The sequence below is a fragment of the Ranitomeya imitator genome, chromosome 5 (genome assembly GCF_032444005.1).
Source record: "Ranitomeya imitator isolate aRanImi1 chromosome 5, aRanImi1.pri, whole genome shotgun sequence".
NCBI lineage: Eukaryota > Metazoa > Chordata > Amphibia > Anura > Dendrobatidae > Ranitomeya > Ranitomeya imitator.
The window spans coordinates 293,660,167-293,673,824 of record NC_091286.1 but is presented as its reverse complement, the minus strand read 5'-3'; the positions used below and the strand labels follow the sequence as shown (position 1 = coordinate 293,673,824).

The window sequence follows — 13,658 nt, the reverse complement described above, 5'->3', positions numbered from 1 at the left end:
GGCCATACATGAGTCCTTGTAAGTGACTGACGACACAACATCAGCAGCACGTCTGACGTCCCAATGCAGAAGTGAAGGGTGGTGGATGAAACACCTTCATTCACAAAATAAATGCAGTATTAAGAGATTAAAACACAACAATACCTCAATATTGCCTAAACATCTTTTGCTTTGATTGCTGCCTACTCCTGTAAAGGTCCAAGGAAGGAACTGAGTATGGTATGTTTCTCTGTTTGGATCATGTGGACTTTTTGACAGTTCCTATTTATTGCCTTTTAGGTAGCGGTTTTATCTATTGGTATTATTGTGACTTGGTACCAGAATCAAAGTGATCACAGAAGATGCACTCGTCACGTGATAGTAGATCAGATCCTTTTTATAAACCGCCCAATTTGGCCCAAAAGACAAGTGCTGAAATCATAAATGAAGCCAGAAATTCTCTTCGAACCCTTAAAACCAAAAGACCATTCACTCCAAGAGAAGATCAAAGAAAACTGTTTGGAGCTTTATCATCTAGGACACTGGACAGCAGACCACCGTCCTCTTTTAGGTAGGTGACCAGGTTTTCTGTATAATTACAATTAATGCAGAATAAACACATACAAACATCACTTTATGAAATTTCCCATGTCTTCTGCATTATATTCTCTTCTAGCAGATAAGTAAATTTGTCATTGTTTTATTAAGTATTAATAATTTGAATTTCTTTTACGTTTTCGTTTGCTGTCATTGAGAACACATGCTCTGAGATGTTTGTTCTTGTTCTAGATTTGAAGAACTGAGGTAATAGTAGTCTTTGTCAAACACGTTATGACCTTAGTAGATAAATGTGAAATATTTGATAAAAATTAGATATTTCAGAACTACAACTCTGTTACCCCTCTGTGCAGTTTCTAAACATTTTTAGGAACTCAACAACTATTGATTTCTATATTTGTGTACTGTTGGGAATCGGTCTCTTTGGTATCCATAGGAGATACAGCAGTAATTAGGTCAGGTCCAACCAGGTGAAGTTGATTTTTTTCATAAAACTCCACAGGACTACAAACATAATACAGCCTTGACTTGGCACAAACGAGCAACAGAATATAAACAGTTCATATAGTAATACCCATTTAGACACAAGTTCATATAACTGCTTAGTACATGGCAAAAATTAATAGTTAGACCTTTGGCAGAGGCTGGCTAGTCCACAAACGGGTCTTTTCACCTTCAAACACAAACTAATATGGACCATCTCGGCTGCCCTTTTATGCCAGCTGGGGTGTGATGGAGCAGTCCTACCCAGCTCTTTCAGTCATTCCCAAAACCCAAACCCAAAATGAGGACCCATTTAAAAAAAACTCAGCACAATCTCTGCTGTAGCCTTCTATTTGGGTTTCACGTCACTGAGGCTAGGCACCTTGGTGACACATACACTCCATCCAGGACCTGTCCAGATGCTCCTTTACTCTGTGCATGTATGTATGTATGCATGTACGTATGTGTGTATGTGTATATATACAGTTAGGGCCAGAAATATTTGGACAGTGACACAAGTTTTGTTATTTTAGCTGTTTACAAAAACATGTTCAGAAATACAATTATATATATAATATGGGCTGAAAGTGCACACTCCCAGCTGCAATATGATAGTTTCCACATCCAAATCGGAGAAAGGGTTTAGGAATCATAGCTCTGTAATGCATAGCGTCCTCTTTTTCAAGGGACCAAAAGTAATTGGACAATGGACTCTAAGGGCTGCAATTAACTCTGAAGGCGTCTCCCTCGTTAACCTGTAATCAATGAAGTAGTTAAAAGGTCAGGGGTGGATTCCAGGTGTGTGGTTTTGCATTTGGAAGCTGTTGCTGTGAGCAGACAACATGCGGTCAAAGGAACTCTCAATTGAGGTGAAGCAGAACATCCTGAGGCTGAAAAAAAAGAAAAAATCCATCAGAGAGATAGCAGACATGCTTGGAGTAGCAAAATCAATAGTTGGGTACATTCTGAGAAAAAAGGAATTGACTGGTGAGCTTGGGAACTCAAAAAGGCCTGGGCGTCCACGGATGACAACAGTGGTGGATGATCGCCGCATACTTAATTTGTTGTAGAAGAACCCGTTCACAACATCAACTGAAGTCCAGAACACTCTCAGTGAAGTAGGTGTATCTGTCTCTAAGTCAACAGTAAAGAGAAGACTCCGTGACAGTAAATACAAAGGGTTCACATCTAGATGCAAACCATTCATCAATACCAAAAATAGACAGGCCAGAGTTAAATTTGCAGAAAAACACCTCAAGAAGCCAGCTCAGTTCTGGAAAAGTATTCTATGGACAGATGAGACAAAGATCAACCTGTACCAGAATGATGGGAAGAAAAAAGTTTGGAGAAGAAAGGGAACGGCACATGATCCAAGGCACACCACATCCTCTGTAAAACATGGTGGAGGCAACGTGATGGCATGGGCATGCATGGCTTTCAATGGCACTGGGTCACTTGTGTTTATTGATGACATAAGAGCAGACAAGAGTAGCCGGATGAATTCTGAAGTGTACCGGGATATACTTTCAGCCCAGATTCAGCCAAATGCTGCAAAGTTGATTGGACGGCGCTTCATAGTACAGATGGACAATGACCCCAAGCATACAGCCAAAGCTACCCAGGAGTTCATGAGTGCCAAAAAGTGGAACATTCTGCAATGGCCAAGTCAATCTCCAGATCTAAACCCAATTGAGCATGCATTTCACTTGCTCAAATCCAGACTTAAGACGGAAAGACCCACAAACAAGCAAGACCTGAAGGCTGCGGCTGTAAAGGCCTGGCAAAGCATTAAGAAGGAGGAAACCCAGCGTTTGGTGATGTCCATGGGTTCCAGACTTAAGGCAGTGATTGCCTCCAAAGGATTTGCAACAAAATATTGAAAATAAAAATATTTTGTTTGGGTTATGTTTATTTGTCCAATTACTTTTGACCTCCTAAAATGTGGAGTGTTTGTAAAGAAATGTGTACAATTCCTACATTTTCTATCAGATATTTTTGTTCAACCCTTCAAATTAAACGTTACAATCTGCACTTGAATTCTGTTGTAGAGGTTTCATTTCAAATCCAATGTGGTTGCATGCAGAGCCCAACTCGCGAAAATTGTGTCACTGTCCAAATATTTCTGGCCCTAACTGTATATATATATATATATATATATATATATATATATATATATATATATCTATACTAGCTGAAGAGCCCGGCGTTGCCTGGGCATAGTAAATATCTGTGGTTAGTTATAGCACCTCACATCTCTCATTTTTCTCCCTCACACCTCTCATTTTCTCCCTCACTCCTCTCATTCCCCCCTAACACTTGTCATTTCAACCTCACATCTGTCATTTTCTGATCACTCCACTATTTTTCCTCACTTCTCTCATTTTGCACTCACACCTTTTCATTTTCACCTCACACCTCTCATTTTCACCTCATCACCTCAGTATATACATGTTTGTCATCTCCCTTATATATAGTATACATCTGTATGTCATCTCCTGTATATAGTATATACCTGTATGTCATCTCCCCTGTATATAGTATATACCTGCTGTGTGTCATCTCCCCTATATATAGTATATACCTGAATGTCATCTCCTTCTATATATAGTATATACCTGTATGTCATCTCCTCCTGTATATAGTATATACCTGTGTCATCTCCTCCTGCATATAGTATATACCTGCATGTCATCTTCTATATATAGCATATACCTGTATGTCATCTCCTCCTGTATATAGTATATACCTGTGTCATCTCCCCTGTATACAGTATATATCTGAGTGTCATCTCCTGCATATAGTATATACCTGCATGTCATCTTCTATATATAGCATATACCTGTATGTCATCTCCTCCTGTGTATATATATGTACCTATATGTCATCTCCTCCTCTATATAGTATATACCTGTGTGTCATCTCTCCTGTATATAGTATATATCTGTGTGTCATCTCCCCTGTATATAGTATATACCTGTGTGTCATCTCCTCCTGTATTAGACCTCGTTCACACGTTATTTGCTCAGTATTTTTACCTCAGTATTTGTAAGCTAAATTGGCAGCCTGATAAATCCCCAGCCAACAGGAAGCCCTCCCCCTGGCAGTATATATTAGCTCACACATACACATAATAGACAGGTCATGTGACTGACAGCTGCCGTATTTCCTATATGGTGCAATTGTTGTAGTCTGTCTGCTTATTAATCAGATTTTTATTTTTGAAGGATAATACCAGACTTGTGTGTGTTTTAGGGCGAGTTTCGTTTGTCAAGTTGTGTGTGTTGAGTTGCGTGTGGCGACATACATGTAGCGACTTTTGTGTGATGAGTTTTGTGTAGCAACATGCGTGTAGCAACTTTTTGTGTGTCGAGTTACATGTGACAGGTTAGTGTAGCAAGTTGTGTGCAGCAAGTTTTGCGCATGGCGAGTTTTGCGCGTTGCGAGTATTATGTGTGGTGCCTTTTGAGTATGTGCAAGTTTTGTGTGAGGCAACTTTTGCATGTGTTGCAACTTTTGTGCATGTGGCAATTTTTCCGCGTGTGCAAGTTTTGCGTGTGGCGAGTTTTTCATGAGGAGAATTTTGCACTTGTGGTGAGTTTTGCAAGAGCCTAGTTTTTGCATGTGGTGAGTTCTGCGCGTGGCGAGTTTTGAGTGGCGACTTTTGTGTTTTGACTTTTATGTGGCGAGGTTGGTGTATTTGTGGTGAAATGTGTGCTGAGGGTAATATGTGTTCAAGCACGTGTGTTATGAAAGGCAATTCAGAATCACAATGGACATGGAGGTCAGAGCACATACAGTGAACTGACAATAACCCAAAATAATAGAACGAGGTCTGAGACGTGGGAACTCTGCAGACCGCAATCCCTAAGCCTATCAAACCACACTAAAGGTAGCCGTGGAGCGCTCCTGACCAGAACCTAGGCGCCTCGTCACAGCCTGAGAAACTAGCTAATCCTGAAGATAGAAAAATAAGCCTACCTTGCCTCAGAGAAATTCCCCAAAGGAAAAGGCAGCCCCCCACATATAATGACTGTGAGTAAGATGAAAACACAAACATAGAGATGAAACAGATTTAGCAAAGTGAGGCCCGACTAGCTGAACAGAACGAGGATAGGGAAGATAACTTTGCGGTCAGCACAAAAACCTATAAAAAACCACGCAGAGGGGACAAAAAGACCCTCCGCACCGACTAACGGTACGGAGGTGGTCCCTCTGCGTCTCAGAGCTTCCAGCAGGCGAGAAAAACCAATAAAGCAAGCTGGACAGAAAAATAGCAACAAAATAACATAAGCAAAACTTAGCTTTGCAGAGCAGCAGGCCACAGGAATGATCCAGGGAAAAAGCAAGTCCCACACTGAAACATTGACAGGAAGCATAGATCAAAGCATCAGGTGGAGTTAAGTAGAGAAGAAGCTAACGAGCTCACCAGATCACCTGAGGGAGGAAACTCAGAAGCTGCAGTACCACTTTCCTCCACAAACGGAAGATCCCAAAGAGAATCAGCCGAAGTACCACTTGTGACCACAGGAGTGAACTCTGCCACAGAATTCACAACACACGTGGTAGTGTGTGGCGCATTTTGTGTGTGTTCATATCCCCGTGTGTGGTGAGTATCCCATGTCGAGGCCCCACCTTAGCAACTGTACGGTATATACTCTTTGGCGCCATCGCTCTCATTCTTTAAGTCCCCCTTGTTCACATCTGGCAGCTGTCAATTTGCCTCCTACACTTTTCCTTTCATTTTTTCCCATTATGTAGATAGGGGCAAAATTGTTTGGTGAATTGGAAAGCGCGGGGTTAAAATTTCACCTCACAACATAGCCTATGACGCTCTCGGGGTCCAGACGTGTGACTGTGCAAAATTTTGTTGCTGTAGCTGCGACGCTTCCGACACTTTTCCTTTCACTTTTTCCCCATTATGTAGATAGGGGCAAAATTGTTTGGTGAATTGGAACGCGCGGGGTTAAAATTTCACCTCACAACGAAGCCTATGACGCTCTCAGGGTCCCGACGTGTGACTGTGCAAAATTTTGTTTCTGTAGCTGCGACGCCTCCAACACTTTTCCTTTCACTTTTTTCCCCATTATGTAGATAGGGGCAAAATAGTTTGGTGAATTGTTAAGCGCGGGGTTAATATTTCACCTCACAACATAGCCTATGACGCTCTCGGGGTCCAGACGTGTGACTGTGCAAAATTTTGTTGCTGTAGCTGCGACGCTTCCAACACTTTTCCTTTCACTTTTTTCCCCATTATGTAGATAGGGGCAAAATTGTTTGGTGAATTGGAACGCGCGGGGTTAAAATTTCGCCTCACAATATAGCCTATGACGCTCTCGGGGTCCAGACGTGTGACTGTGCAAAATTTTGTGGCTGTAGCTGCGACGGTGCAGATGCCAATCCCGGACATACACACATACACACACACACACACACACACATTCAGCTTTATATAGTAGATATATCTGTGATAGCTAGGGGGCGCTGTGAGTGCTCTTTGGGATGTGCATGGAGGCATATCTATTGTGATAATCGTGGTGAAACAGTGACTGGCTGTGTTGTGAATGGCCGATATGTGTTGCAGAGGGAGTCTGCGTAGTAAGTCTGATGCAGTGTTGTTGTTCTGGGACCTGTAGTCCCTCAAGTGTGTATATGTATGGTGTAGCTGTAAGGGAGACTTACTAGGCTAGTTGTGTGAGATGGGTGGGACAAACTAGCCACACATCCACACTCCCATCCAGGGGAGTGGTTAAGGGTATATAATGTGACCAGGGTGTGGGTCACATGGTTCCTGTATGGTTCCAGTGGAAGGTCTTGGAGAGCCTGTGTGTTGGGAGGTCCTGGGAGTAGGACCGGATCCCTGAATAGCACACTGAACCATCTGTGTTGGATCTCCTGGGAGTAGGAGTCCTGAATAGCACATGGTGGGGCTTTGGACCTGGTGGCCTGGGGTGTTGGACAGTGGTCCTGAATAGCACCTGTACAGGTCACATGTGCGGTTCATGTGGGGAGGAGGCTTCCTGAAGAGCACATGCTGGAGTGTTGGGAGGTTCTGGGAGTAGGACCGGATCCTTGAATAGCACACAGTGACTGTGGTTCTGAATGGTCTATGTTGGGGGAAGCTACCGTCCTTCAGTGGGTCTGGACTGACTAAGATATGCCGCCAGGCAAGTTGGTGATCCCTGTGAGGCAGCTTTCCCGGAGGAGTGGACTGACGAGTCAGCAGGTGGAGCAGGAGCTCCCATAAGGTACCATGGACTGTTGGTGCTTGTGAAGTTCCATGAACTGTGTTGTTCCATGAACACTATCCTCCACTCCCCAGTGCATTCCTCTGTTGTGTGTGAGTACTGTATATACTCGAGTATAAGCCGACCCGAATATAAGCCGAGACCCCTTATTTTGCCACAAAAAACTGGGAAAACTTAATGACTTGAGTATAAGCCTAGGATGGAAAATGCAGCAGCTACCGGTAAATGCCAAAAATAAAAATAGATACCAATAAAAGTAAAATTAATTGAGAAATCAGTGAGTTAAGTGTTTGTGAATATCCATATTGAATCAGGAGCCCCTTATCATGAACTGTATGGAGCATTATGGGCCCCATAAGATGCTCCTTACAAAATACGCCCCATATCATGCTCCATACAGTTTGATGGGCCCCATAAGATGCTCCATAGAGATATTTGCCCAATACAATGCTGCACAAAGGCTGATTATGGCCCCATAAGATGCTCCATAGACACATTTGCCCCGTATAATGCTGCACAAATGCTAATTATGGCCCCATAAGATGCTCCATAGAGATATTTGCCCCATATAATGCTGCACATTGCCCCATAAGATGCTCCATAGAAAGATTATCCCCATATAATGCTGCACAAATGTTGATTATGGCCCCATAAGATGCTCCATACAGACATTTGCCCCATATGCTGTTGCTGCGATTAAAAAAAAAAAAAAAAAGACATATCTCTCGTCACTCAGGCCCCCGGCACTTGCTATAGTCACCTGTCCGCATTCCACTGCCGAGCGCCGCTGTGTCTTCTGTGTCCTCTGCACTGACTGTTCAGGCAGAGTGCGGCGCGCACACTAATCGCGTCATCGCGCCCTCTGACCTGAGCGTCACTGCAGAGGACTAGGAAGACGGAGTAGTGGCGACTGTGGAACGGTGACAGTTGAATATTGCGCACTGCCCCCCTTCATACTCACCTGCTCTTGGTGCGGTCCCTGCACGACACGTCCCTGGTTCTCCCGGCGCCAGCAGCTTCTTCCTGTACCATGTAACCGCTCAATACAGGAAGAAGCTGCTGGCGCCCGGAGAACCAGGGACGTGCAGGGACCGCGCCAGGAGCAGGTGAGTATGATTAGACAGCTGCCGCTCCCCCAACCCTGCCCCCCAACCCTGCTGACCCCTGGGAATGACTCGAGTATAAGCCGAGAGGGGCAATTTCAGCCTTAAAAAATGGGCTGAAATTCTTGGCTTATACACGAGTATATACGGTATATTTGTATGTTTGGTATTTTCTGTTACCCCTTTTCTTATTACCTTGTTAGTCTGGTTAGTGTATTGCGATACACTGCTACTCCCCTCTAACCTGGGTGGGGGAAGGGTACAGACTGAGGGCGGATTCAGGAGCTAGGGCAAGGTACGTGACCCTGGTGTCTTCACCATCAGAAGCAATCCGGGGAACAGGGCGTTCTAGGGCGCCCCTAGTGGTAGGGACAGAGAAGGAACCCCTGGTCCCAGGACACCTGACAACATAGTCGTGACATTGTCATTCAGAAGGTAGACCACCATACATGCCTACACATAACCTTTGTGAAACATAGTAAGTTCTTTTAAGATGCTAAAAGAAGAGCTATCCTGTGACTGATAACTACTGCAAGAATTGTAGTGGCGATTTTCTGAGATCTTTTGCTGAAATGATGTGGCACAATCACAAACAAATCGTATTTAGGCTAGCTGCATGTCACATATCTGCTAGACCAGTTCTGTCAGATATACAGTGGGGCAAAAAAGTATTTAGTCAGTCAGCAATAGTGCAATTCCACCACTTAAAAAGATGAGAGGCGTCTGTAATTTACATCATAGGTAGACCTCAACTATGGGAGACAAACTGAGAAAAAAAAATCCAGAAAATCACATTGTCTGTTTTTTTATCATTTTTTTTGCATATTATGGTGGAAAATAAGTATTTGGTCAGAAACAAACAATCAAGATTTCTGGCTCTCACAGACCTGTAACTTCTTCTTTAAGAGTCTCCTCTTTCCTCCACTCATTACCTGTAGTAATGGCACCTGTTTAAACTTGTTATCAGTATAAAAAGACACCTGTGCACACCCTCAAACAGTCTGACTCCAAACTCCACTATGGTGAAGACCAAAGAGCTGTCAAAGGACACCAGAAACAAAATTGTAGCCCTGCACCAGGCTGGGAAGACTGAATCTGCAATAGCCAACCAGCTTGGAGTGAAGAAATCAACAGTGGGAGCAATAATTAGAAAATGGAAGACATACAAGACCACTGATAATCTCCCTCGATCTGGGGCTCCACGCAAAATCCCACCCCGTGGGGTCAGAATGATCACAAGAACCGTGAGCAAAAATCCCAGAACCACGCGGGGGGACCTAGTGAATGAACTGCAGAGAGCTGGGACCAATGTAACAAGGCCTACCATAAGTAACACACTACGCCACCATGGACTCAGATCCTGCAGTGCCAGATGTGTCCCACTGCTTAAGCCAGTACATGTCCGGGCCCGTCTGAAGTTTGCTAGAGAGCATTTGGATGATCCAGAGGAGTTTTGGGAGAATGTCCTATGGTCTGATGAAACCAAACTGGAACTGTTTGGTAGAAACACAACTTGTCGCGTTTGGAGGAAAAAGAATACTGAGTTGCATCCATCAAACACCATACCTACTGTAAAGCATGGTGGTGGAAATATCATGCTTTGGGGCTGTTTCTCTGCAAAGGGGCCAGGACGACTGATCTGGGTACATGAAAGAATGAATGGGGCCATGTATCGTGAGATTTTGAGTGCAAACCTCCTTCCATCAGCAAGGGCATTGAAGATGAAACGTGGCTGGGTCTTTCAACATGACAATGATCCAAAGCACACCGCAAGGGCAATGAAGGAGTGGCTTCGTAAGAAGCATTTCAAGGTCCTGGAGTGGCCTAGCCAGTCTCCAGATCTCAACCCTATAGAAAACCCTTGGAGGGAGTTGAAAGTCCGTGTTGCCAAGCGAAAAGCCAAAAACATCACTGCTCTAGAGGAGATCTGCATGGAGGAATGGGCCAACATACCAACAACAGTGTGTGGCAACCTTGTGAAGACTTACAGAAAACGTTTGACCTCTGTCATTGCCAACAAAGGATATATTACAAAGTATTGAGATGAAATTTTGTTTCTGACCAAATACTTATTTTCCATCATAATATGCAAATAAAATGTTAAAAAAAACAGACAATGTGATTTTCTGGATTTTTTTTTCTCAGTTTGTCTCCCATAGTTGAGGTCTACCTATGATGTAAATTACAGACGCCTCTCATCTTTTTAAGTGGTGGAACTTGCACTATTGCTGACTGACTAAATACTTTTTTGCCCCACTGTATTACTATTAGCAGCCACATAATAAGATCCTATATTGTGTATGACGTGGGGGGAGAAGACGTGTACAGACTGAGAATGTTTGCTTGTGGCTGTGACCAGCCAGTGAGGAACTCAGATATTTTGAAGGGTGCAGATTTATTAATAAAATAAAGTTTTGAACCCTGAAAAATCATTTGTCATCTTCAACGTCATCCAGATTTAATTCATTTTTTTTTTTTTTTTTTTTCATATTTTGTATGTTTACTTTCTTTTTGCTCTAAGGAAATGTTTCACTTCTTCTGTTTTTCCATCATGCCCCACTTCCCAATTGGGTTTAGCCTTGGGTTTTTGAGGAAGCCTAATACCATGATGACAAATGTATGGTCAGACCATTGTTAGACTAGTGCACCACCCAATATTTACCCTTTCTGTAATGTATTTTAAATAAAAGCCCTTTTTTTTTTTAAAGAACCGAAGCCCATGGGCTTATGGATGATGATTATGGAACGCAACTCACAAATCATAATGAAAAAGCTGTGTGCATACAATAAGCTGCACTCTCCATAGGTCTTTCAATGGCTTTTGTGAAAGTAAAATAGTTTTTCCAATATGAAGACAAGTATCCTACAACATCCTCCAATTATTTTTTAATTTAATTCATTAGATTTCGCTTCTGTGGTTCGTCCTTGCACTCTCTACTTTCTCCTTGCTCATCTTTTGTCTTTCTCGGGAACATAGTTATTGAAATGTGCTTCGTTTTTATAAAATATGACTGGGAAAGGTACGTATGACATTTTACTTTGACCTATAGATGCACCCTTAATGTTCTTTTTATTCTGTTATTCACAAACTCCTACAAATGATAAAGAATGCAGAGCTTTCAGTGTAAAAGAGCAAACAACCAATAATTGTGCCAACTGCAGAATGAAAGCATCTTGGCGATCTGTTGTTATTTTACTAAAGCATATGGTTTTAGTTTAGTAATTTCTGATATTACAACTCCCACATGCTCTTGTTTTCTATGTGAGATAGCTAATCATGTTTATTTAAAAAATCACTTTGGTGTTGAAATGAGCAATACCAGTACTAACATTCCCCCAAAATATCAAGAACGCGATAATGGGAGTCTGTCAGTAGGTTTTTGCTACCTTGTCTGAGAACGGCATATAGACAGAGACCTTGCATCCCACAATGTAGTTTACAGGGTACAGCTGTTCTGACACAATCAGAGTTTTTAGGTGTAGCAATGCAGCAGAGCTAAAAAGCTAACCCCACCCACAGCAAGCTTTGTATATACAATGGCTATAGACAGTGAGCTGCCTATCACAGAAGGGGCGGAGTCAGACAATCAGGCAGTGCTAATGTGCCCCAGCAATGATGAGCTCCTTGTGCTAACACAATCATTGCAAGTAAACAAAAGCACTGAGTTTGATAAGAGAGGCATCACTGAAATTTGTGTTAACCCCTACAGCATGCTGTCCTCAGATTACATAGCACATGCTTATAGAGGACATTTCTCCAGTTTGAACATGTTAAACTGGCCACACAATGGATAATGGCCACAGAGCAAAGTAAAACGTAGCTTTTATTTTTCAATTTCTCTTCTCTGTTTCAGAGATATTAGCTTGTAAAGTTTAGGCTATAATTTGTTATAGTTCAACTGAGCATTACCCGAGATTTGTATCTGGGGCCTGTACTTCTTCACCTGCTTGATGTTGATCAATCATTAGCAGGCAGCATCATGGAGGGGAGAAAAGGATACGCCCTCCTCTCCGTCTCTGCAGTTACTGTGTAGAAGTACTGCACAGCTGAGTTATTTATCATTTCAAATCCTAGATCTCTTCTCAAGACAGTCAGCGTGGGGTGAGGGTGAGAGCTGACAGCACTGTGATATGAGATCTGGAAGTCCACTCTCTAGCGATCTGGACAGCTTCAGAGCTGCGCTTCCAAGCTGTATAGCAAACAACTAACATGCGCTCTTTGTGTCAGAAAGTTGGCTTATAAATATGCATCCATCAGTAAACTGGAAAATTACAAATCCCTCTGACATCAGAGAGGATTATTAATTATTAATCAAGTTGTTTGTTTTGCATGCACATTGTAATTTTACCCATTTAAGGAGTTGTGGAAACCTCGTTATGGAATCGATGAATAAAAATCTGATATCTGCACCACTGTAAGTCTCGTTATCAAGATACTCAAATTCATTAGGAGTCAACCATCTAGAGCAGGGGTGGGCAATTAATTTTCCCGAGGGGCCACATGAGAGACCATGACTGTTGTGGAGGGCCTAACTAATAGCTTGAAATTAATTCTACTGTACTTTTTAGTGGAAAAAAATGGTAATTTTTATTTTACTGTACTCAGCTCAAAGTTATACAGGTCTGTGGATTAAAATTGCTCACTTTACAACTTGGTTATGAAATTCTGTGAAGCGCCTTCAGGTCCCAGGTGCTCACCACACCTCTAGATAAATTCCTTGAGGGGTGCAATTTCCAGAATGAGGTCACGTGTGGGGGTTTCCAGTGTTTAGGCACATCATGGGCTCTACAAACACGACATGGCATCCGCCATCTATTCCAGCCAATTTAACGCTCCGAAAGTCAAATGGTGCTACTTCCCTTCCGAGCCCTGCCATGCGCCCAAACAGTAGTTTTACATCAAGTATGGAGTATCATTGTACTCAAGAGAAATTGCACAACAAATTGTGAGGTCCATTTTCTCCAGTTACTCTTGCAAAAATTAAACATTTTGTGGTAAAGGAACATTTTTTTTGTGGGAAATATTAAAGTTTACATTTTTTCCCTTGCACATTGCTTTAATTGGGCATTACACTGTCTCCTCCTTGACAGCTGGCATTGTCATGAGATAATCAAATCACTTCATCTATCCATGCTTTATGGATGTATTCAGGTGCTGTGACCACTGAGTCAACCCCTTTTGAATACTATATTCCCCAATGTAAAATAAAAATGCCATATACTCACCTCCTATATTGGCGCCATTCCAGCAGTGTCATCGCCAATCCCACGAGGTTTGCATGTCATGACA

At 42.5% G+C, this 13,658-nt stretch overlaps 1 protein-coding gene across 5 annotated transcripts in view; it reads left to right on the top strand.

Moving 5' to 3' along the window:
- Positions 1 to 13,658, top strand: part of ARMC2 (armadillo repeat containing 2) — a 303,914-nt gene that overhangs the window by 73,008 nt on the left and 217,248 nt on the right. For 4 of the 5 annotated variants that reach the window (XM_069726243.1, XM_069726244.1, XM_069726245.1 and 1 more), the window contains exon 2: positions 280 to 550. The exons of the other annotated variant lie outside the window; for it this stretch is intronic. In XM_069726243.1, coding sequence (XP_069582344.1) covers positions 342 to 550 — 209 coding nt within the window. In that variant the 5' untranslated portion in view covers positions 280 to 341. The remainder of the gene's footprint in view (positions 1 to 279; positions 551 to 13,658) is intronic. 5 annotated transcript variants of the gene reach the window in all.